Below are 25,773 nucleotides of genomic sequence, written 5' to 3'. Positions count from 1 at the left end.
GATCATGGAGTACTGTTTTTGACCGCTCCATCTACTACTTCACAGTTTGGTTTAAGTGAATGGGTAACAAGTTATTTACAGTTATTGTTTAGTGTTTGAAATTTTTTGTGCTGAATATATATGATTATAATATCTGTTACTACTGTACTTTGTTTGGGATCGCTGATTAGTTGAACAAACCTTTTGCACGTTCTAAAAGATCACTGATCTTATATTTCCTTTTTTTAATGTATACATCCTTTTTAGATTTGTTTTCAAATCCTAAAAAGTGACTGGATCAGAAATTCCAACCATCGGGATCTTAAATATGCAATAATAGATTTCAATTTACACTTCTTATCCATATATCTTTTGTCTAATGGGAAGAATTTACTCTGCATGATACCTTTTATTTCAAATGTTGATGAGGAAGTAACCAAATGCTTTGAAGATGATGAATACCTTTTCAGTCCGCTTTCGATTATTATACCGATTGAAATGTTTGGTATACAGGTAAATAATAATGTACCATTATTTTTTGATATATTTTCTCTTTATCAATCCTCAACTCAGAGAGCTAGAATAAGCTTTCATATCTGTGAATTATTCATAACGATAAACGCAAAATTTCTCAGTAGAATATATTCAAATGACCCTTTTGTAATCTTCATTCAGTGTCTCGTGTTCGAAATGATGCTTCATAATCCGAAACTGGTTGGGAGATATAACACGCCTCATTCACTGTCATGTATAGTGTTTATAATAATAATTATTATTATAAGTAAAGATAGATAGTACCTGCATCCCAGAGTTGATTTTCACTCCGGGACTCGAACCCAGCACCGTTCGCTTCAGACGTCATCGCGTTATCTACTTAGCTACTGAGTTCAGATGGCCACTAGTTTGTGCAGTGGGGTGAAGTTTTAGTTCACGCGTCCTAGATTCCACTGTTTGTCGCTATCCATCTTTGTTTATAATGCTTGTGACTTGAGGCAATAAAGAAGCAATCTACACAGGATGCACATATGCCAATAATAGACTGATCAATCGCAGTCCTAAACATCAATAGGAAGATTTAAACAAACGATACAAAAATGGATTATTATTATCACTCATTACTAGGTTATCAGATTTATATAATTCGTCCAAATGACCTTGCTTTGCACAAAGGAAGTTTTGTGAAATTCATATTTCTTCGAACTCGAATGATTCGTTAACTACGATTGTCACACCGTAGCCATTTTATTGGGTCGTTTTTTACATACCACAGGACACACCTTTCTTAAGGATACAGTTTAGTGTTGTCCTGGTTGAAATTTATGTAAAGTAGCAATCTTCAGTTAACGATTTAATAATTGACATATCAAGTGAGAAGTTCTCTAAAATATATTTTGAAATTGATAATAAAAGCTAATATCAATAGACCAGTAAATGGTAGATAAAAACAATTTTTTCATTTTAACTTGTCTATAATGTAGTAACCATGATAACTTTTTAAGAATGAAGATTATTGTGATAATTGCGTCACTTCTCCATACATTTTATCTTAGTTCACCATGCTGATATACTTTAATAGTCATGATTAAAGTTTTCGTTTGTGTTTGCTAATATGTTATTCATCTGTATAACTCACCAGGTGTTTAATGAAGACATTTTTGCCGTTATGCTTATAATTCACGTACACTCTTTCCCTTCTCTTTTTAGTATCAATCCATTATATCAAAAATTCTTTTTTCTTGCGATATCGTTAATGTTAAAGAGTTCCTCCAAGCTCATGTGGTCAAAAATCCTGTTTGTGATGATATTACACAGGAAACCATCAAAGAGTGGATAGTTTTCATAAGGATCTGGAGTGGCTTATCAGATCTTCAAAGCCTTATGGGGTAAGTGGGTTACTACTCACTGATACACCATTTACCATTGTTTCCATCTCAATTTCTTTTAAACAAAGATTATATATTTATCTAAGACAAAGTGGTATATCTATTTTCGTATAATTTCTCTATTTCAACAAGAGTTTACTGTTTTACATAGCCATTAAAATTAGTGTTTGTTGTGCAGAATGTGACCGTTACTGTTTTATTTTCGAAAGAAGTCAAATCAAGACACAGAAAATGTCCGGAACTAGGTATAAAACAGCTAATTTTCGACACAGTGAAACATGTTAACTATTTTACTGTAAGAGATTTTAAACGGAAGTATGGTTTTCGTAGGTTATGCATCATTTTCTTGGCAGTTGAGTGCAAGAAAAAAGTAAACATACATCATTCAAGTCAAGCGCCGGTGACATTTCAATGATTTCGTCTATTGTATAATTTTATTTTATGTGAACCAGATTGATCCTGTCATCCAGGAATTAAGATTTACTTTCAGCATAATAGGCAATTAGAGATTTAATCAGATGTAAATACTTTTCGCTGTATTTTTTGTATTGATCTCTTTAGAAAAATATAAATTAACTTAAAATACACTTTAAAACACCTTTTAGATATGTCATCTCTTAGCTTTTGATGTCTAAAAAATTACGTCCCAATGAATAGCTTCTTCATAACTTAGGAATTACTGTAGCTAATATGTATAAGTACTTCTGCGGAATAAAACATTGCTTATGTAGGTTATTGGTTTCTCAAACTACTTACATTTTTAGGTTAAAAGATCCAATTCAAAAATTATCAGCTCAATCATTTCATGGTGTATTCGACTATCTAACCAAATCGATTCACTTCAGTTCAACAACGAAACCTATCAACTCTAAAAAGTTTGTAACTACTTACTTTGGTCTGCGTCTATTAGCCAACGCTGTTATAACTATTCAAGGTAAGTTAGATTGAGAATAGCTTTATGGCGATACATCAATGTACAACTATTACATTCATAACTCTCTTAGTAATTTACTATTATACAGAATTTATTTCATTTAGTTGGACAACATGTTTACACAAATCATTTCCTATTCAGTTCTGTTGCATTCGTCCCCTGTATTTCAATAAATCCATGCTTTTCATTTTTCGAAATCATTTATCACTTTTGACCAATTTTATTTATCCTCAAACCTTCATTAACATTAGTACTGTTGCTTCCTCTCTTTTGCTCTTGATTTCACTAATTTACTCTCGTTGAGATAACTCTTCCTGTAACTCTTCTAGGGCTACTGCCGCCCCTAAGCCCGGGTTAAGTAGGAGGGTTGTACATGGGGTCAGAGACACCATACCGTAGAAAACAACTTTGCTTAAAAGACGCTAACCGGCATAAACAAATCAAACCATTTAAACTCTTCCATACGAGCCTCGATAATTATCGGATGCCTAACTAAGACTCCTGAACTGCAAACACGAGAGTATCAAGCCGTCTTGAGACCTGGTCGTGGCTGCATCGACCACATATTCACCATTCGTCAGGTTCTAGAACACAGGCATACTTATCGGCGTCCGACAATGGTGGTCTTTCTTGTCTTAAAAGCAGCACTTAACTCTGTTGACTGAGAGGTTCTGTGGCGATGTCTGTCAGTGAAAGGCGTACCTCAGAAGTACATAAACCTTATGAAGGCTCTTCACTCGAACACTACTAGTCGAGTCAGAGCTTATGGCGAACTGTCATCTACTTTTGCAACCTCAAGTGGTGTTCAACAAGGCTGTCCGCTTTCTGCATTTTCGTTTAACTTCATCATAGATCTACTGATGGAAATAACGTCCTCGTCGACTGAATTCCCGGGCATTGATCTCCTAACAGGAGGTCCACTTATCGACTTAGAATACGCAGATGACATAGTCCTGTTTGGTGAAGACGCTGATAAAATGCAGAGTCTTTTGATAGCACTGAGCAACAATGCCAGAATGTTTGGAATGCGCTTCTCTCCCTCTAAATGCAAGTTGTTGTTTCAGGACTGGTCTGTGTCAACACCTGAACTAAGGATAGGGAGTGAAGTAGTCGAACGCGTTGACAACTTCACTTATCTTGGAAGTCTGGTGAGCCCTAATAGATTGATATCTGACGAAATCTCAGCACGGATTCGAAAAGCTCGTTTGGCTTACGCCAACTTACATCAGTGCTTGAAGTCACTAACATTTGGTCTGAGCCATGTTGGTAGATGAAGACTACTTGGTTGGGGTCCGCATGACTATCGTAACCAATGGTTGGAGACTTGGTGACATGGCTCAGAATCGATCACAATGGCGTAGGTGTATACACTCTGTCTTCCCTTAAACTATGAGATTAAAATCGCTTCATATCTTTCTTTCTACGAACCGATTCTTTCTTTCTGTACTATATCTTTATATGCAATCTTTCTTTTATATATTTCCATCACTGAATTAACTACTTTTATGAATCCAGTGTCCATCATGTTGTGTTAATGATGTATGGCAACTTGGACCGATGCACATACGTGCCTGGTCCTACGTTGTAGCTGACTGACTGACGAGAATCCATCAGTGCAATAGACTTAGAAGAAATCCATTGGCTCTTTGTAACCCTGTCGTTCATATTAGGATAAAAGACTGTGAAACGGGAAAATGTCCTAATTAGCCGCAGTAGAGTAACTAGCATTGATTAGCGATTAATGTATTCGAATTCACATACATGGAGTTTATGTGGGAAAAGTAATCTGACTGTAAAATTACAACTGCATTGATTCGTGATATTTGTTGCTGTACTGCAATAAAATTAGAAGTCAGTTGTTGTTCTCGTCATAATCATATGCATCGAGTTATCGTTGAGTTTATATTAGTAGATTGGCCAGAGGAGCAGAATAGTGACTGCGGAGACGAGATACGCGGAGTCGTATTCATTTATGGTCCTGAAGTCTAGTGTGGTTTATATCGTTTGACAGATACTCCTTCAGTACGACAAGACGAAGTTTTCAGGAGCGAATCCTATGATATTAGAGGTAGTAACACTATTATAAGTAGTAAAACAGATTAGACATCGAAGATATAGTTCGATAAGAAATATGAAATAGTAAAGCCAAAAAGATTTATATAGAGTTCAGAATGAGAAGCGTGAATTAACCTAGGTCGTTACCAAGGGTTTTGGACCATATTATTCAAAGCCTCGAACCATTAATTGTGATTACATGTGCCAATAAACCACAGTAGCTCGATCATATCATCAGTTTAACTTGGAGGCCTTGAAGGTTAACAGCAGCTAGATAATTTGTTGTGAACTGGTAGTAATTGATGGAAAGACTAACAAATTTTTCTGATACGTTTTTTAAACTAATTTCCAACCAGTCCGAGATTGTCATCTACAATGTTCTCTTTGTAGCTTAATGTTTTATGTTCTGTTTCTTAATCTCCAGATTTCAGTCTTTATGACATATCTGTGTTACAGTCGTTAATCACATGGTTGAAGAATATGAAGGTAATTCGCATTTTCTTAAATCCATTTTTTATTCCTTTACCGGAGCTAGGAATAATAGGTATCGGAAATAAATGTTAACGAAACTATGGGGTTGTATTTTGTTACCGTGATTCATCGTGCATAAATTGTATTTTATTGGATTTATTCTTGAAGTTTCGTCATTTAATTGACTTTATTTTTGAGATGCTGTATAAAAGCTTACTCTGCTCCGTCCTACAACTCTAAAATACAGCAATTAAAATTTCGCTTTATTTATAAGTTATGGATATTCACTTATGTATTTCTTCGTATCGTTGGTTGACAGTACAACCTACTGATTTATCGTTACCGATGTTACTCGTAAACCACTCAGTATAATCTTTACTAAAGCAACTTTTATAAGCAGGTGGAATTAGGAACAGTTTATGAAGTCAGTAATTGTTCTTTGACGTAGTGTGTACGTCTTTCTTAAGATCTTCAAAACTATTGAAATTAATTCTCACATTGTGAGATATTGAATTAATTTACTTTTGTGTAAGATTCTGTATTGTTGTACTTATCCCGGAATCTATCAATAATAAATAATTGTGAAATAAGATGCATCTCAAGAATGCTACTTTTACTTATGAATTATACAAACTTATATATTGATGTGTCCCTTCTGAATCATAAATTCAATATTTGGTACACTAATCGATATCTTTTAACCTAATGTTCGAGAATTCATCCTTAATAATACACGAGAAAAAGAATTACTGAAATGTTTTAAAACAAACATTAATTGAAAGTGGTCAGATTACATTGATGTATATTATTAATACCTACTCTAGACTAGATCTCACTTAACCTTGTTATTATCCAGTCCAAGTGTTTCGATAAAGCTTATTTATCATTTCCGTTTTTATTATTTTGAATATGTATATCGCTAGTAGGTTAACTGCTTCTGTTAGAGCTAAGTACTTATTTTTAGGATTGTAAAAGTGTCCTATTTTATTTACATGGTCACCTTTCTAATAGTTGAGCATCCTTATATTTTATTAAGAATTCCTACTTTTTTTTCTAAGTCCCAAGTAAAATGTGATGAAAGGCATTGGATTTATATTTGTGGACCTACAATATCATTATTATGTTCGTTAATATTTTGGGTTTCATCTGCGAATGTGATGTCTGCAGAGGAGCTGTCAGACATTTTGGTTGACTACATTATGAGTTATATAACACTGGATAAAGATCACATCACTATATGGCTACATTATCTACTTAATAAAATGTCAAAATCCTCATCGGATGGAAATTTCGAACTAGCAGTTAAGCAATGTCTATTTCTCAAATTATTCAAGTAAGTCATTTAATTGGTTTCAGTCTCTCGTTCTCTTATATCTATAGATCATTTCTTTGTGTTTGAATATATCTGTGAAGTCAAATAAATAACATGAATATATGAGTAAGTGACAAATAGACTTTAGTTAATTGTATTTATTATTAACCTTTAACTATTAACGCCGAAATGCTGGCTATTATAATGGAATATTTTGTTAATATTGTATCGTGATTACGTGTAGTACAGCAGCACTAGTTTCATTTAAACGTAAGCATTTACCGATACTGTTTCTGTCACTTTTAATCTTATATATTTTGATCTGTAAAAATGCACCATCAAGCATCGTTTGACTATAAGTAAACATAGTAGACATTAAAAATTTCATCCAATTTGTTTCTAGAAAATAAGCTATTGAGAAAACACACATTAGTAAAACTAAAGGCCGACTCATACTCTGTATCGATCCTTCCTACTAAGTTTGTTTACGAAGCTTGTGTAACTATTAAACCTTTGATTAGTGAGTTGATCAAGTAATTATCATTACTATGATTATTTCTGGATGTGCATATTTAGTCTTGAATTATTCACTCCTTCTATGAATAACATTAATAACAATGACCAATATTCAATAATTGACTGTATTTCCTTCTTTTTCAGTACTAAATTTAATTATTATTCAAACATCTTTTAGGCAATTAAAGAATGATCAATCCATGACAAAATCAATGATAATATTACTGTGCCGTTTATCAACCAGCATTCTATGCAGCGTTAATAACTGCCATACTGGACCTTCGTTATACTGTACACATAGTATACACAACAGATTTGACTTTTCAAATTCATCAATTGAAAACAATGCAGAAAACGTGGAGAATTTATCTTTATTCGAATATATTGAATTTTTGTCTTTCATGTTCGACCAAAGCAAAATGGTTGAAACTATTGATGGTAAGTTCAAGGTTTTTCCGTTAACATAATATTGTTCATAATAATAATAATTATTCACGTTCCATATTAATTTGCTTTTTATTTTTTAGCTTTGATAAATGATTTTGCTGTTTATTTGGCCTCTCACATAAAATGGAGTTTCCTATCAACTGATCAAATATGGATTTATTTTACACTTATCATAAAGAATTTATGCGGATTTACACCATCCATTGTCCGGTAAATTTTCTATTATTTTTGTTTTATAGCAACGTACTTTTGTAAATAACTTTTGTTAAAATAGAAACTCAGCCACTAATCAGCCAATAAAATTAATTATTTTTGCGAAGATATAATCTACTTGTATTCCTTGAGTCACCTAGACTTCAAATTACGTAATTTCTCCTTCTAACCACATTTAAAACTTGTTCAATCCGTCACGGTAGTTACTGTTAAATCAACTTTAAGCGTTTTGCTTTCCAATGTTCTAGAATGAAGCCGTATAGTTGAATACTCCTATAAAACGTATATCATAGATATTGAGCTTATAGTTTGATTGTCTTAAGCAGAAATGTCTACTCACTAACTAATTTTTGTTAGTGGTAGACAAAAAAACTCCCCTCTTTGTAATAAGGTTGGATCTTACAATGCGTATACATTGGTTGGATTTTAAGGTTTTTCAATTTCAGTTTTTAGTGGATAGAAATAATCTTCAGGATTTATAATCTTGGCAAAAACAAAGTATCAATACATCTGCTTATGACCACTTTAAATATCAATACAATCATGTTTGGGTTATGCTTCACTCTCCCTAATTGCAAAAATTCAGGATTTGTCTGCGTTAACTCTGAAACTAATAACAGGGAGTGAAGTAGATAACCACTTCACTTATCTTGGAAGTCTGATCAACCATGGTGAGTGGCATCTTGATAGAATCAGCACAGATTTTGGAACCCCATTCGGCTTTGCTGATTTTGCGTTACCTATGATGTAGGTGAGCTATCCGTCAGCCATCCAAAAGGCGATTTTACTGTGCAGCCGTTCATTGCATTCTTTTTCGGGGTTTAAACCACGGACATTAAAAATATATGATATTCTAAGGTAACTAGTATTCGATTACGGGTATCTTCTAAGAATTAATCTTGTATTTCGTGACTACCGATTAAGGAATGAATAGTATACTTGGTAATGATGGCAAATCGATTGATGAGGTAGTAAATCTTCATCAACTGAGATGGTTGGGATATGTATCACTTATGCCCAACTACCAACGATGTTGTCTGATGTGAGAGTAGGCTGGAAGAGTTAGGAGCGACCAAAAAAACCGTGGGTCAATCCATTAAATCTGTGACTGTTGGTCTGAGTCATGTTATAAAGTGTAGACTACCTGGTTGGGGTTCGAGGGAGTATCGTAACCAGTGTTTAGAGACGTCGGATTACATTGCTCTGAATCAGTCACTGTGCACAATTGTGTCCACTGTTTATCCTCCTCCAGATATTGAGTTCAAAAATTATTTTGATTTTTTCTATTTGACTAATACATTTCTTGTTACGGAATTATGTATTTTACACAATCTTTTCTGTTGCTACTGAAACTGTTGTTACTTGTATTACTCCGATATTTATCTTAACATTTTCATATCGATTTGCAAATATGGTTCGGCAACCTAAACAGGTGCACACATGTGTTTGGTTGTACATTCTACTGACTGACTCCAACCCATTTTCAGTCTTGTGGATATCATCACAAGCGTAATGGTTTAACATTGAGCGTTACGAAAAAACGATCGTTCTCTTCATTTTATTCCATGAATCCCTAAAAGCATATAGTTATTGGGTATACTGACCCCAGTTTAGGAAAAACAATTTGTTGAATTCTAAAGCTGTAAAATAAAATGTAACACATTGTAACGTTTAAAGTGTAATGCCAATCTAGTGTTTACATAACTTAAGGTTTCAAAAGATTTATTAAGTTGGTAAAGGGTGCAATGCTATATTTCTTGTCCCGTTTTTCTTCTTTCTTTTCTAACTTCTCTGCTGTATGTAGTAAGATTTTTAGTGATACATCAAATAATTTGTCGAAAACAAATTTAAATTCATGGATAAGTATGCATAAATCTATTATGGAATTGTTAAACAATCAGTCCAATGAAAAGTCAACTGATATATCTATCGCTACAACAGTTGAATATCATATCATGATATATGGTGCTTTAGGATGTTGTCTAGCCAGTTGTTATGCTGATTTTATGTTTAATCAAAAATTACAGATGAATAACTATGAATTTTTCTGTGGACGTATGTCTAGTGAAACACTTGCAATTAATGGTTCATCATGTGTTACATCCACTCAAGTAATTGATTTAGTTGTCGCTATTCTATCGATTTTATGTCGATTGGGTTTAGTGCATCAATATTCCCATGGACTTTTTGGTACAATTTATACACAGGTTAGATAATAGGTTTCTTTTTCAAACCAGCAGTTTACTTATGATACTATAAATCTTTTATCTACCTAAATTTTACAATTTCTTAAAAGTATAATTCATAATTGTATTTAGCTGTTGTTAGAAGTATATCAAGGGATTCACTTTTAATAATATTTACGTGTCGTCATTTGGACGTTCTTTTCATTCGATATACGAGAAGATTAGTCTATATGCTTATGGAAACGCACCATATAAAGGTGCTAAGTCCTCATAAATCAATCTGACTAAAAAATATACTTGTGTTAGATGAACAATACTATTCGATCTTAAAACAGGTTTATTGTGTTGGTTGGCGAGAATATAGTGTCTGATACTTTCAATTATAACATAACTCAAAAAATAAAATCAATGTTACTCTTTGTAGAATGCTAACATTTTTACGGGATAAAAATTAGATATTGTACGATTCAGATTATATCTCATTTACATTGTGTTTGGATTGTTCATTAAATCTTCTAACAATGTACTATTTTCACTGAATATAGAATAGTCTTGTATACAACTCACAAGTTATAGTTTAGGTTGTAATCTAATATTCACGTTGGGAAGGAAGTAGGAGTAAATTGTGATAAAAAAAGGTGATTTCCCATCTATTTTTTGCAAACTAAATTCGTTTGCTTTTTGTCATAACAGTTTTAGCAATCAACCCGGATTGATTATAAGGTTGATGGATTATATTTCCTTATTCTTTCATGTTTTTTGTCTACCAGTTTTCATCACCTTTGAAATTGTAAATTTGTTTTCCATGCAAACTGTGGTTTTATCTTTATTCTATGTTGCCTTTAATGGTGTATTTTTCGATATCATTATACTTATTACTTAACTGGTTAGTTCACCTTTAGTTTTGAGATTCTATTGTACGGTAAAATACAGAAACAGGGATCTAAAATAAAAAGACTCCAGACAAGTAGTTATAGATTCAAGATGTTAGGTGAAATCTTCTAGTTGGATAACTTACCGATCAGTCCTTTTGAAGCTTCAAATCACCAATATTTGTAATTGTGGGGACTCTAGAAATACCTTTTTTCTTCACCTGATTCAAATCAACAGTCTATGTCTTTCTGAACTCTTGCAATCACCGTTGGATCCCTGATCATTTTGGATTCCCGAAATGGATTGGCATATGTAATGTGTATGTGTAACATAAGAGCCCTTAACTTTACCACTACTTATGAGTTAACTGTTCGTGTGTATCAGTTTATTAACTATATATCTTTTGCATGAGAAAGTCATTGATTACTTATTTTAATTGCAGATTCAAGAACTTATATTACTACTTCATCTACCATCTGCTCAAGTAATCCGTCTTAGTGATCACCAGTTAGCACAGGTTGGGTATCATTTTTATGTGTTTATCATGTTTGAATATATATGCAAATATTATTGTTAAAAAAACGTTAAATGCGTGATAAAACCTTATAATTCTTGAATGAACTGTACTACAGTAACTAAAATGCGTTACTTTATTATTCTTTTGTCATATTTATTCCTGCCACCATTCTTTTAAATATAAGATGGTTAATGATGTATGTATCCATTGTATACAGTGTGGATAGTTTACATTAATATAAAATAAATTTACAGGACTCAGGTTTTTACAATTTTGTTTAAAATAAGAGAAGGGTGTATTGGTGATAAGTATAAGGGATACTAGGTGAGATGACTTAATGATATGAATGTATATAAATTATTAATAATATTGATAACAAAACTGTCAAACAGCAAATAGTGGGAAAAAGGAAAGATTTTAACCTTTTTCTCCTACTAAAAGTTTGTCTTACAGTTTATACCTAAATTGAGAACACCAAGTTTACTCAGTATAACACAATTACAATAGTCAACAGAAGTGCAGAATTACATTGACTGATTAAATGTTTGTTAGAAAATTCACACGTAATGTCAATATTGACCATTTAACGCTATCATTTTTTATAGTTTTTACTTTAAGTCTCTCTAAAAAGTAAACCTAATATCTCATATTTACACTCAATTATGAGTGTTCTTTACATTGGATTGTCTTGTTATTTCCAAATTATTTTGTTGAGATCTTCAAACTCGACGGTTTTCAAAACTTATATTTTAGCGTATAACGATACATCTTTGTTTCGTTCTGTCCTTCAATTTATTATAATAAAATTTTTGTTTTAGATTATAGTTGCACACATGGACCAGTCTTTATGCCAAGCAATGGAGAGCCTTTCAAGACTTTTTCGGATTGACAAAAAGATTTTATTCAAAGTAAGGTTTTGTTGACAAATTTTTTCTGTCTATCATGTTCCCAGTTATTTTGCTGTCGAGCTGTTCAGTTAGTCTCTCTACCTACTCACTTGAACACAGCACTTAATCCTATCTTTATACTTTGTTCGTTTTACCAGTTTTGGTTCTGTGGAAGAGATAGATACATTCCAAGTGTATGGTTCTGGTTCTAAGTAATATTTGGAACTGATGTTAACCATCTTTTGTTGTTGACTACTGTATTATTCTCCATACATTCATCTTGGTTTCTTTTTATAGGAACTCATCGCAGCTTTATTTATCACCTTGGTAATACGTGGGAATCAAGAGAGCCATTTACGGATTAGACAACTTATTTCAGAAGTACCCTACCTAGATAATCAACAAGTATGTTTTTAGACGTTTCGTATGTCAAAACATTTTCTCCATATTATCAAACGTGTCCGAGCCTAGTTATTAGAGTATTTTGTGTTTTATCGTTTGTTTTAGGATGATATAACGATATTGTATATAGGTAATTAACTGAACTTTATTGTATGGTACCATTGCCTTGTGATATCATTTAAAAGGTTGGCATATATCCGAGTTGTAGTATTCTGTCGTTCATTCTCTCTATCAATTATCACAAAATTTTTGAAATTCAACTATATATTGTTAATTCAGCATTGAAAAGTAATTATTTTCAAACTGTTAAGAAGACAGTAACATATCATTCATATTGTTAATAAAATAAATTAGACTGCGTTCTTCAATAAATTTCATTGGGTACATTGTTTTTATTTACATGTCCTGTGTACCTTTGTAAAAGCGTTGTAGGAGCGAAACCCTAAATTTTTGCTTTCATTACCACCCAGCATTGTGTTCTCCAGGAGTACAGCTTTAATAAACGAGGTTACTAAAACTTGGTTTCATGTTACGTTTTTTTGTGAAACACGACATCGTCGGAATTTAGTGTTTGAAAGCTGTGGATAAGAAAAAAAAATGGGAACTCATTCATACTGTCAGGAACATATGTACGTCGTTTTCGTCCATTTCAGTAACCTTATTGACGTTTAATCTATACATATCGTTCTGTCTGTTATTATCAGTAATTTAAATGAGCCCGTTAAACGGCTTTTAGATGAGTCATTGATCATGAATTAATATCTTTATTCAATGTATAAAGATCCCCCATTTTTTAAGTGGTGATCATCACTTCAGTTATGATATTTTGAAAGATATCACTATAGGTTTATACATACCTCCAAATGTGTTATATTTTTCGAATATATTACTATTTTCTAAAGATATTTTGTCGTAAAAGTTAATTCGAGAAGAGTTACTAGGAAGTCTTTCTATGTTTACGTGTAAATCTTTAATCAACTAATGTCTATGAAGATTTCAATCGAATGGATAAAACTCTAGTTTAAATTATTCATTTCGATTACATTTTCTTCACTGTAGGATTATATTGGTAAAATCGTTCAGCTATGTATTCTACCGGAAACTTTGGTGTACATTTTCACTCGTACGTCAAAAGATGATCAAGCGGTCCATTTAGCCTTTCTCGAAGTAAGCAAACTTTCTTGTCTTGTATAACTAGCACATTTTTGTCCCTATGTTACTTTCTTGATTACTACTTAGATTTCAGTGAATTAACCTACATTTTAGAGACAAATGTGAACATAATTATTTATTTCATGAATTATTGTGTCCATTGTATATAGATTTTATATTTGTTCTCCATAATATGTTGGAAAGTTAACTCACCAAGTAAACGTTCATATACTCGCCCTTGAACCACAATTTGGTTAGGATAGTTAATGGTACTTATCAACTGACTAAACCAGATTAGACAGGATTTGTATGAGCGACCTACTGGTTGAAGACCGAATGTTGTAACCACCAAGCTAAAACTCGACTACTCTTTTTCTGGTAAAAGTTTGCTTGAATAAGAGTGAGGATTAGTTTCTGTTAACCGGGTAAAAAAACAAATTCAGAGATCAATATTAAACCATCGAGGTATCCTTCGCGTTTTAAATAAAATAGGGAAACGCTTCTCATGAGTTGACTTATAACTACACTTTTTCTTTGTCTATCCTAGATTTCTGTGGAATTCAATAATAGCGTCTGTATCTCTAATCTAACTGTGGATTAAACAGTGTTCGTTTTTTTTGAAGTTCTCGTTAAATGTCTAACACATAAGTTACCTATCTGATATTTAGCATCTTGTTTAAATTCTTATTCATATAAAACATTCATGTTTTTTCATATGTACATATGACAAAACATGAATGTTTTAGCCCCGTTTTGACGGCTTTTTACTCATAAAGTAATATTTAATGCAAAAGACCTACCTACATGTAGAGGGAAACTAGTAACCATTCATTGATATTACCAAGATATGAAATCTTGTGGAACCTTTATTAGTTAAAATCTGGTTTACATGTATTATTTTCGTTCAGGCTCATCTTAATATGTCAATCGAACGAATAGCCCGTCTGAATGATATTTCCCGTCTTATGCATCAGTTTATCCTTCGACTTTATCCTTATCGTGTTGGGGCTTGCTTGGGACTACGATGGATCTCTTCAATTATTCTTCCACAGTGTGGGACACAAATTAATCGTACACTAGTTAGTGGGAGGAACTTTGTTCTGGTAAATTTAACTATTTATAGTTTAGCATTTTGTTCGTGATTGTGTATCTCTAATGATCTATCATGTAAACATAACATGTTTTATATTCAAATACCTAGATATCATTGTTATGACGATTGTTGCACAAAATTATTGTTGGTATTTGTTGTATGGAAGTTAGTTTTAAAAAACAGATTCTATCTCATAGGATCCTGTGCTTTTGATGTATAAATGTTCAGCTTTTCATCCAACAAGATACTCGGTACATCGGAATTCGTATTTACATACGTAATATACGATTCAGACTTCACACAAGTAGTATTAAACCTCTAACACATTGGCGTGATTTTTATTTCGTTGAGTCAGGTTTTTGACATGTAGTCAGGTCAGTTAAACTAAAATTTTCATTCGTCGTGTACTAGTGATTCAATTCAAGCTAAAGTTTAACAAATATCCATTGTCTAAATTATGTTTGATAATGCTATCTGTTTTAATTTAAGTGTCATTAATAAATTAGCTATAGTTTTGATAATTATAATCTCACTTTTAATGTTTGATCTACATGACCGTGAGACGCGTTTAAAATATTCCAATTATGTAACCGCTTATAGTCATTGTTGATAATCACGTTATTAGTGCTCCTCGAAATTTTCATGTAATATAGTTAATGTTTGTAGGGTGATTCACTACTTCATTCCAGTAAAATTTAGTTAGTTACAAAAAAGTCATACTGAGATCTTTCTTAGTTAAATTCATTTTTCGCGTATGATTACTCAGGTAGTTCAGATTTATATGTTAATTCATATTTCAGTTAACTGGTATCATAACTGATTTGCATTTTGAACTTTTGTATTTCCCATAGGCTGATTTTCTAGGACACTATGTCTGTGGAATATTGGCATTTTTTGATAATATGCTGTTAAATGATGATGTTATACTTGAACATCGTTGGTCAGCCTTACGAAGTTTAGTTGTGTTCATAAAACTTCTTGGTTCAAATCATGTTACTCGTATGCGAGCGAAATTTTTGGCTAATCTGAAGTAAGTTATACATAAACATTAACTCTCTTTGGTTGATCTCGTTTTTAATTGTGATTTTAGTTGAGTTTAATTTGCGTTTTAGTAGGTAAAAGGTTTATAAATTACAATAAAACGTGATTGTTCACTTTCAATATTTAATCAGCGTTAAAACTACTGTAAATCCATGATTTTAAATTTATTTTACTTTACAACCTATATTTTCTTATGTATTTACCTCCTCAGGTAAACTCTAATTTTAATTCAAATACTGTAGTTTGATAAAGCGATAGTTTGTCTAGTAAACGGGCTTTGGACTTGTTTAAAATGATTGTTCTTAATTCTCTTTATGTGAAATGAATGTCATAAAGTTATTAACATGTTAACGGTGGTATTTTTCTCCATATTCTAAATTATGAAATATGTAATACCAGTCCTCTGACTTTTCGTATTCTTATCAGAACATTTTATTGGTAATGTAAGCACAACTTATTTTCATAATGCTCATGACAAACAAACTGTTTTAAATAAAATAAACGTTCTTGAAAAAATTATTTCTTCTAAATAAGTATGTGTTGTGATAATAACTGTTGTATAATTAAGCTATTCATTATATACTGATTAATTGTTTCTATTATTATTATTATTATTATTATTATTATTATTATTATTATTATTATTATTATTATTATTATTATTATTATGGAATATTTCTTCTTCCTTTAGAATATGCATGCGTTATAACACATCACCGTTTGGAAAAGTTGTTGTAAAAGCATGGCGTAGCTTTATACGCATGTAAGTCCTACCATAAGTTGAATAAAATTCCATCCATTTATTTCATAATTTCTTACTTATTCACAGATTTAATTCAACATTGTGACCATTCCACAGCCCCTGACCAGCTCCTTCAATGTGTTATACATATGTTTCCTTTTAGGTTAGAACCAGAATCATTAGAAGAATTGCTTCCTGATTTAGGTGCTACTCTTGTTGGGCTCTTTTCCAGTGATCCTGATCAAGTAATAGATTTATTTCATTATCTATTTCTAGAAAAAAGGTTAGTCAAACATATTTTTTGAAATTTGAAAGCTTAATTCACTAATACTTATAATTATTGTTCTCTGAATTAACGACTTAATTTACAGTTACATACTGCTTCATTGAACTGTAAGTCGTGTAAGTTTATCTATGGTTAGAAAAGTTAACCAAGTACATTTCAGTTTTTCAACCTGAAATCATAAAGATATTTTAAGTTATTTGTAGATTTTATAGGGGAGTTCTTAATGAAAATAGGGAAAATTATTTTGGGTTTGAAACGTAGTGCTCACTAGTCTAACATCATTAAATAAATAACATAATTCAGTACCCAAATACAAAATAGTTTGCTCGACTTCGACCTGCAATTTTTACCGTAACCGGAGTTGGTAACTCGTGGTTTACACATAATACCATCTTATGAAAGAAGGTACAACTCTTCTGTATATCACTATATTTCGTTAGTTGTTCGTGTTAATACTTCTTACAATCCTTCATATATCTTTTGAACCGCAATAATTTGAACAAATATTCCCTATAAACATTCTATTATTTGCTGCATTGCGTTGAGTTTCTGTTATTCCGAATACTCTTTTATGTAATATTTCTTGTATACTTTTTAATACCTACCATTTTAGTATAGAATTCGGAGTGTTTTGGAGTCGCCAATATCAACTGTAAAGATAAGGATGTCTGAAAATCCAGTGCTCTTTTTACTCTTTCTCTATCAGTCCGTAAATATTTCCAAGGTTATGTGTCGTACACAATTAGTTCCCTTTATGAATTTGAATGATACTATTAAAGCTTAAATAAATTCATATTATTCTGCCCTGATGGTTCTTATGGCTTTATTCAGATTATGCATTTTAATTCATACAAAGTTGTTTCCCATAAAATGTGAATTCAAGCATTAAATAATTTGCAAAACAGCTCCAACTATCATTCAAGAATTTGATGACCTGTAGATTAAATAATACTTCGTTTAGTCTAATTATGAACAAAAATACTCGATTGATATGTATAAATAATGTACAATCTAGAGTCCTGTTATATATTAGTCAAATTTTTACGATCTTCACAACGAAGAAGAAATTAAGGGTATTGATATCAATTTTAGTGTTAACGGATGTTCGATAAAGAAAAAGAAAACAATTTTAAACTCGAGATCACTATGTTTGAGATTATAATGTATTTGTTATGTGCAATACAAGAAATAGTAGACTTCGTCACAAAAAAACCGATTTTTATTTGTATTAACATTTGCATGTGCTAGTTTACTGTTTTTAATAAAATATGAAAATGTGATTTTTTTTTTACCGAAAATTATTTCAAACTTCAGAGAACAAATCGGAGATCGATTATCATGTTTATTCTTTTTGCCTCGACTACCTGCTCTACTGACATGTCAACAAATTCTGGATGATTTATGTCCATGGTAAGTTATTGGTTATATATTTCATTAAGTCACAGATTTTAGCAGGATGACATGAATTCATTTTATTTTGTTCAATTCGCGTCAAATGTGTATAATGTATAGGAGTAAAGTTGGTTAGAAGTGAATGTGTATTATCACGGTGGAGCGAAAATTTTAACAAAGTTAATGATTAAAATTAAGTAATAAACTGGACTTTGTTCATTAACTTGATTGAAATATTCGCTCCACCGTGATAATACACATTCACTTTTAACCAACTGCACTCGTATAAATTATAAGCATTTGACGTGAAACGAACAATATAAAATGAATTCATGTTATTCTTGTTAAAGTCTTTATACTTATTCTCCTCATGATAATAAAGGAAACTATTTCTTTGAAGATCCAATATGCTATATGTAAATATCGGATCTCCTACGAGTATATAATACACACCTGGATTTTTAACTACCTTATACTTTGTTTTACCCTAGGCGTGTAACGTGTTTCATAAATGGTGTGGACCCTACAGAAGCGGAATTCCATCAGCCTCTTACAGCATGGTTATCAGCTCTAACACATTCTAGTAGGTCTGTACGAAGACTTACCTTGACGTCAGAAGTAAATTTGGGAGCAAATGATCAACACGGCAAGATTCTACAATCTCGACTTTGGGGTTTGCCAAGTTTGTTTGATCATTCGATTTCTTCAGCAAAAGGAGGTGAGATCCGAAGCATGTCTTCAGATACGACACACTCTGTGGATTCTGCAAGCGGGATTTCGTTTCGTGGAAATACGATGTTGTTGGCTGATATTGTGGCTTCATTACTGGAGGGTCTTGCTAGAGACACTGATGAGAAAATGAGATTGTTATACGCACAGTGGCTTGGGAACCTGGGGGCTGTTGATCCTTGCAAGTATGTTGTGAATTCATACTTTTTTGCTTCAGATATCCTTACTGAGTCACTAACTGCCGTATTTGTTTACTATGGATTATTTGTTAGATTTCCTTCTCCTACATTAATCTTCTCTGAAATATCAACTCAGTTTCTTTTTCAGTTTTAATAGGACCTTCTGTGACCAGTGAACATTTAATTTATTTCACTATAAACATTTTCTTTTTTTTCAGTCTCGGTATCGACTAAGTTTTTTATTCTTTCAAAGCACAAATGGAATTTCTTACAGTCGTAACATGTGTATATATGCATCTCTAATACAGTATTAATTCGATTTAGTTTATCTTTTGTGCTAACAAAATCTCATTTTACTTCTAAATGCATTCGCTCAACTGTTATAAACATAAAATGAATAACTTGTCGTCCGACTTTTGATCCTCGATCCCTTAAAATTCAAATGTGCTTAACGTAAGGTATTTATAATTACGCAAGCGAAAGGTATATAATATCTTCCTTTTATGGTGAAATGATCTAACTTCTATATAGCTCTTCTCTCAGCGACTTTCCAGATACTTTTACCTCATTAATGTTTGCCTAAAAATTACTTGTTTTCTGAAGTTAATAATTATGCTAATATAGAATGACGATAAAACTAGATTAGTTAATACTACTTAACATCGGGTCACTGTCGCCCCTAAGCCCGGTTTAAGGAGGAGGGTTGTAGATGGGGTCAGAGACACCATAACGTAGAAAACAACCTTGCTTAAAAGACGCTAACCGGCATAAACAAATCAAATCATTTAAACTCTTCCATACGAGTTGAAGGAACAATTATGACGCCTCAGGATGAATGCCCAAATTCTTCGGAAGTCATAAGACCGATGACCCTTCTAACAACCAGAGCAACAATCAATATAGGCACATCAGATTTTCGGACAATGTGGGAAACTGGAAGGACCAATCAAATAGCTACGGAGATGAAGAGATACAACTTGTCGGTTCTCGGAATCGGCGAAACGCATAGGACCCTAGCTGTACAGGAAAGATCAGATTCAGGATAGATACTATTGTACTCTGGTGACGAAGAGGAAAATGTTCCACCTAATCATTGTGTTGCGCTGATGATGTTCAAAGAAGCACGAAGAGCACTTATAGGATGGGATTTCCATAGATCCAGAATCATCGAGGTATCTTTAAAAAACGGAGGGGATTATGATGACCATCCTGATGGGAGACCTGAACACCAAAGTCGGAATGAACAGCACTGGGTATGAAGCTACCGTGGAACGACATAAACTAACTGGGAGAAAAAAACGAGAGTGGTGAGAGATTTGCAAATTTATGTGCATTCAACAACGTGGTTATAGGCGGCACAATATTTTCCCCTAAATGCATACACAAAGTTATATGGGTCTGACTGGATCACACTACAGAGAACCGGATCGATCATATTAACTTCCTTGACTATGAGAAAGTAATTGTCAATGCGGATAGGAGAACTTTACGGGAACTTCTTCGACACTATGTTTTGCTTTAGATCGTCAGCATCATCTGGAATTCATACAACGGACTACACTGCAAAGTGGTGCACGAGGGACAGCTGATATGTGCATTCCAATTGACAACCGGAATCAGGCAAGACTGCTTACTCTCCCCCTTCCTCTTTCTTCTGGTGGTTGACTGGATTATGTAGACCTCGACATCTGAGGGAAAGCATTGAGTACAATGGACAGCTTGGATGCAGATAGTCGATTCGGACTTTGCAGTTGACTTGACCCTCTTATCCCATACACCCCCTTGTAGAAAATAGCACATTTATTTGATAAAATGTCTTTTTGCGAAAATAACACACAAGTGGTATGTGTTTAACGTTAACAATAAGTAGAGGAAGAAATTGTGCTATCCCCGATAACCAACATCAAAATTATAATCATCAATATGAGTAATTACTTGTAGCTATCATCAACAAGGTTTGATTTGTTAATTTCGAATAAATTGAGCATTGAGTGGATCGTTATGAATAAAATAATATATTTGTAATATCCCAATGAGTTGAAAAATTAGGTTGTCTTACGTTTCGTGACTCAGTGTAAGCCACTTCAGGGAATAAATAACCAAATTAAATTAACCCATTTAAATTATACAAAGGAACAAAGCAAGAATATTAGGTGTGATCAGTCAGAAACATATTTAACCGAGTCAATGTCATGTCATTCCGGTCAAGGTTATTTATTTGATCCTTTGTATTATTTAAACTTGGATTAATTTTGATGTGGTTACATATTCTCTGAAGAAGTGTCTTACACTGAGTAACGAAACGCAAGAAAATCTAATTTTTCTACTCATCGGAATATTATAAATATATTATTTTATTTATATTTAATTGTTTACCCATTATACTCAATGTCCGTTGACCCGATATCATTAACAATGTTCTACTGTGAAAGAGAACAAACCAACCTCCAACTGAAGTGGAAATTAGCAAACGTATTTGAAGATGGATAGGGTATACATTGTGGAAGTCATCTTGCTGCATCACGAGGTAAGCAGTAACTTAGAATCTTGAAGAGAAACAGAAATGTGGAAGGCCAAATGATACATTGCGTTGAGAATTGGAAGCAGACAACAAATTGAAGAATAGCAGCCGGAAAGGATTTTCCAGGTCGGAGTTCGATGGAGGAGGGTCGAGGTGACCTATGACCCCCCACGAGGGTTAATGGGTGTAAGTAAGTAGTTAGTATTTGTAATGGTCAACAAAGCCTATTTGTTTAATTGCAAACCTAACTAAATATAGGCACCTGGAGTATAAAAGATTAGCAGCATTATAAGAACAATAAAGGAAGGGGAAATCATCGGATAATTGAACGATTTAACAATTGAAATCAAATGAACTTTTATAATTTACTATCGAATTCTTGTTCACAATAATTATGTGTCTGATATTACCATCCGTAGTTTAGCATTGTCTTTTCAACCAGTAGACGTAAATCGATGTAAATCTCATTCCTAAAATTTTAACCTTAACACACCAGTTTATCAATTCACTCAGGCATTTACATGTGTAAAGTGAATAGGGCGAATTATATATCAGTTTTAATTATTACTTATATTACCAATTTAATTAAAATCATCTACCAAAGTTCTATTCAATTATTTATTATTGTTAATCAAACTGCACTTCTCACTTTGTTTACATTATTGTATCAGGCTATATTTATCTAATGGAGAAGTAAAAACTGGTCAGATCGAAAAAGAATCGGTCATATTTGTAAATGATCGTCGTTTTCCGTTTCATATTTTATGTGAATTAGCAAAAATATATTTACGTGCTGCTAGTCCCAGACAATTAGTAAGTACCTTATATGTATAATATTATGAAACTATAGTTGTAAAATGCCCAAATTTACTAATTCTTTAAATTCACAATAATTTGTGTTTAAATCATTAATGTATGAAACAATTCACTCATTGTACATTAGGGACACAGGAACACGAATTACTTAGTCACAGGTAAATTTTCGAATTTTCCTGGCAAATATTACTTTTTATAGATGAGTAAAGTAACTTTTCTATCTGTTCTTGCCCCACAATGATGTGTCGGACATATCTTATTTCTAGGATTCAGCAGCTTTAGCTGTTCAGGAGTTGTTAAAGTTATTCAAAGTACCAGACGTTGGAAAATCAAACAATTCGTCGTCTTTAACAACACAAGATCCTGCGGATAATTCACTCAACTCATTTTTTTGGGGTTCCGAATTATGGAATTTGTTCCCTGAACATTTACGTGACCTTTTTGCTCCACTTCTTACTTCTAGGTAAGTGAGTAGTTTTTAAAAGGTTTTTTGTGACTCGGTATGTAAATATCCAGTGTCTGTCCAGTGACATGATTCATTGAAAAATCTTTATAACGGAAAAGTGACACAGATGGTATTAATTTTAGACCGGTGAAGTGTGAGTTTTGAGTAATCTCTGGTCACTTTTGATTCCAGGATCTTTCTTATAAACTATTTGTGCTTTGATTCCCCATTTATTGTACTAATTTTCTGCAAAAGTTCTATTATTTAACCTAAATTTTTGCATAAACTAATTATGTTACTATTACATATCAAACTTACATAGGGGTTAAATCAATCAACACTGTATTACCCTTTCATTAATTTTCCTTATCTATCCAAATTGGTATTTATCGTAAGATGCTGCTACTCTCAGTTATTTCCGTCCCCTGCTGTCACAGTTATTAGTGTATCTTTTATGTTTAGTTTTATGTATTATATGTATTTTTTAACAGTTGCTTTAGTTAATTTACAGCTATCAAAACGTTTTTGATTACTTGTATAGTATATTAAAAGTGCGTAGAAAAACTACACAATCAATAGATCGGATCTAAGTTGTTATTTACGTGGTGACAAATATTAGATCCATTAAACGTCAGTATACTTCGAACTTTGCATATTTTGGAATTTAACTTGGTTGTTATAGTTTTTACATTCATTATCGGTTTTGAAATATGATAAATACCATTGATAAACTGAATTCAAACCTCGACATGTATGAGGTATTCAGAACTTAGCTAAATTCTAATTTTCACGAATATACCACTAAGCATTGAAGAGTTGATCTCATAAGGGCGATTCATAAATAACTAACGATTACCATTTATTCATATACTAAATTTTTGGTTTTTATTTACTAATTCTACTTATTATTCTTTTTTCCGGTAACTATGCTTATTTTCTGTGTTTCTACCTTTTTATTTGTACAATTGTTGTAATTTTTGTATTGTACTTATGGCATTTATTCAGCCTTAAATTCACTGATGAGCATAAATCCTTTGCAAACTTTAATATGAACAGATTTTACTGCATTAAATCTTTACTTAATGTGCTAGTGATTTCTTACTACTACTGTTTACGGGTGTTATCATATTCGCTTTGAAAGGCATTTTCTTTTTTATTTATATGTTTCTGGAAAACGTTTCACTGATTTCAATTATGTGCACTTTGAGTATTATTATTATTTTCAGATATTCTGTAGAATCGTTTATCAACTGGTCAGCTATACGTATACCAATAATTACAAATGAAGTTGATCTAACCTACGAATCATGGATACGTCTATGGTCTGGTTCTTTGAGCAGTCACGTAAGCTTTAGTTTGATTTTATTGTTTTCATATTTCCTCTGGAATTTTATTCATCTTCATGATAATTTCTTGTCACGAATCTTTTGTAAATTTATTTACCGTTCAAAGCATTTTTCGTCTTATTTCACTTTTTTTCTAGATCAAATCTCCTGTCGTTTTTAATATTTTCCAATTTTGTGAACCTGTTGTAAAAGCGGATGCAACATTTGCTAGATTAATGCTAGAACATTCTGCCTTACAAGTCTTACTAGATGATTCACAAAATGGAATATCTGCAGTAAGTGATTACGTACATGTTTGACATGCTCGTAGATTTTTATCACTATTATAACTCCTCCTCACTGCATTCTAAAGGTGTTGGAGAGGACAAGAAATGCCTGGCTCTTAAACCAGGTTGGTCGGTACGGAGGGTCCACCTAGAAACGTTGAAAAACCAGTTGTGCACATGGGCTCCAGGATCCTGAAAGAATAAATGGCGTATGAACCTGTTGTTAGTCACTGGCTAACATGGGACTGCATCTCCTAACGTTGCTCCGCTGCAGTGTGGATTAGACCTTCATGTCAAAGCCTTGGGAGTGACTTCCTATGAAAAACACCTGCTTCGGTTTGATCGACCTGACAATATCTCAGCCCAAACACAAATTCAGTTATTTGTGTGTCGCAAGGATATTATGGTGTACCAATACTTTTGTGTTTAAATAATAGGTCACTAATATTGTTTCCGTATCGTGCTGAAACAAGGCTTAAACTTTAAATTATCTTAATTTTTATGTGATAAGAACCCTAAAACAGTAGTAGTCTATTTGTTTTGAAGCTAAATTATTTCACAATATTTTATTCATTTGAAACTTTCTTTTCTACTTTATAAATCATTGATGAAATCATCCATCCAATATGTCATGGATATGTTCTTCGTTAGCTGCCGAGAGGATTTTTCTGTTGCTTTTCGCAAATTCTGCTTGTACGAATACGCGATGAACTAAACGTTGAGTGACATTATGAGTATATAAAATGGGTTCTTGTTATGTTTTGAGACGTGCTGAATTCATCAGTCAGAATTTCTGATGATAATCCTTATCATCCACATCTGCTATTCCAGTTATAGTCTTGTATTTTTTTCTTTGAGGAAAAATACATTCTGGTCGGCACAGTTGACCTTGAGTTAATGCAAGCTACATTCCCATTGGTCACTCATGCACGATGTTTTATGTATACCCAGCTTTGAGATCAAAGAGAAATATTCAGTTAAGCTTCTATGTTTATTGCTATTTATTTCAAGCACACTTGGGTTTATAAACAGACATACTGGACCACCTTACACCACAAAACAAAATAAAATATAGTTATAAATAAACAAG

The 25,773-nt window shown here is 32.6% G+C and overlaps 1 protein-coding gene across 1 annotated transcript in view; it reads left to right on the top strand.

The window, feature by feature from the left end:
- Nucleotides 1–25,773, top strand: part of MS3_00004189 (uncharacterized protein) — a 66,968-nt gene that overhangs the window by 8,133 nt on the left and 33,062 nt on the right. The window contains exons 8-29 of the mRNA XM_051212084.1: nucleotides 247–492; nucleotides 1,684–1,862; nucleotides 2,627–2,796; nucleotides 5,276–5,337; nucleotides 6,381–6,655; nucleotides 7,329–7,588; nucleotides 7,678–7,807; nucleotides 9,615–10,017; nucleotides 11,312–11,386; nucleotides 12,205–12,294; nucleotides 12,571–12,678; nucleotides 13,735–13,842; nucleotides 14,736–14,930; nucleotides 15,772–15,950; nucleotides 16,653–16,724; nucleotides 16,867–16,986; nucleotides 18,304–18,399; nucleotides 18,873–19,295; nucleotides 22,482–22,623; nucleotides 22,893–23,089; nucleotides 24,298–24,415; nucleotides 24,555–24,692. Of these exons, the coding sequence (XP_051072221.1) occupies nucleotides 247–492; nucleotides 1,684–1,862; nucleotides 2,627–2,796; nucleotides 5,276–5,337; nucleotides 6,381–6,655; nucleotides 7,329–7,588; nucleotides 7,678–7,807; nucleotides 9,615–10,017; nucleotides 11,312–11,386; nucleotides 12,205–12,294; nucleotides 12,571–12,678; nucleotides 13,735–13,842; nucleotides 14,736–14,930; nucleotides 15,772–15,950; nucleotides 16,653–16,724; nucleotides 16,867–16,986; nucleotides 18,304–18,399; nucleotides 18,873–19,295; nucleotides 22,482–22,623; nucleotides 22,893–23,089; nucleotides 24,298–24,415; nucleotides 24,555–24,692 (3,786 nt within the window). The remainder of the gene's footprint in view (nucleotides 1–246; nucleotides 493–1,683; nucleotides 1,863–2,626; nucleotides 2,797–5,275; nucleotides 5,338–6,380; nucleotides 6,656–7,328; nucleotides 7,589–7,677; nucleotides 7,808–9,614; nucleotides 10,018–11,311; nucleotides 11,387–12,204; nucleotides 12,295–12,570; nucleotides 12,679–13,734; nucleotides 13,843–14,735; nucleotides 14,931–15,771; nucleotides 15,951–16,652; nucleotides 16,725–16,866; nucleotides 16,987–18,303; nucleotides 18,400–18,872; nucleotides 19,296–22,481; nucleotides 22,624–22,892; nucleotides 23,090–24,297; nucleotides 24,416–24,554; nucleotides 24,693–25,773) is intronic.

This window comes from Schistosoma haematobium, chromosome ZW, assembly GCF_000699445.3.
Source record: "Schistosoma haematobium chromosome ZW, whole genome shotgun sequence".
NCBI classification, from domain to species: Eukaryota; Metazoa; Platyhelminthes; class Trematoda; order Strigeidida; family Schistosomatidae; genus Schistosoma; species Schistosoma haematobium.
This window is presented reverse-complemented; position numbering and strand designations above follow the sequence as displayed.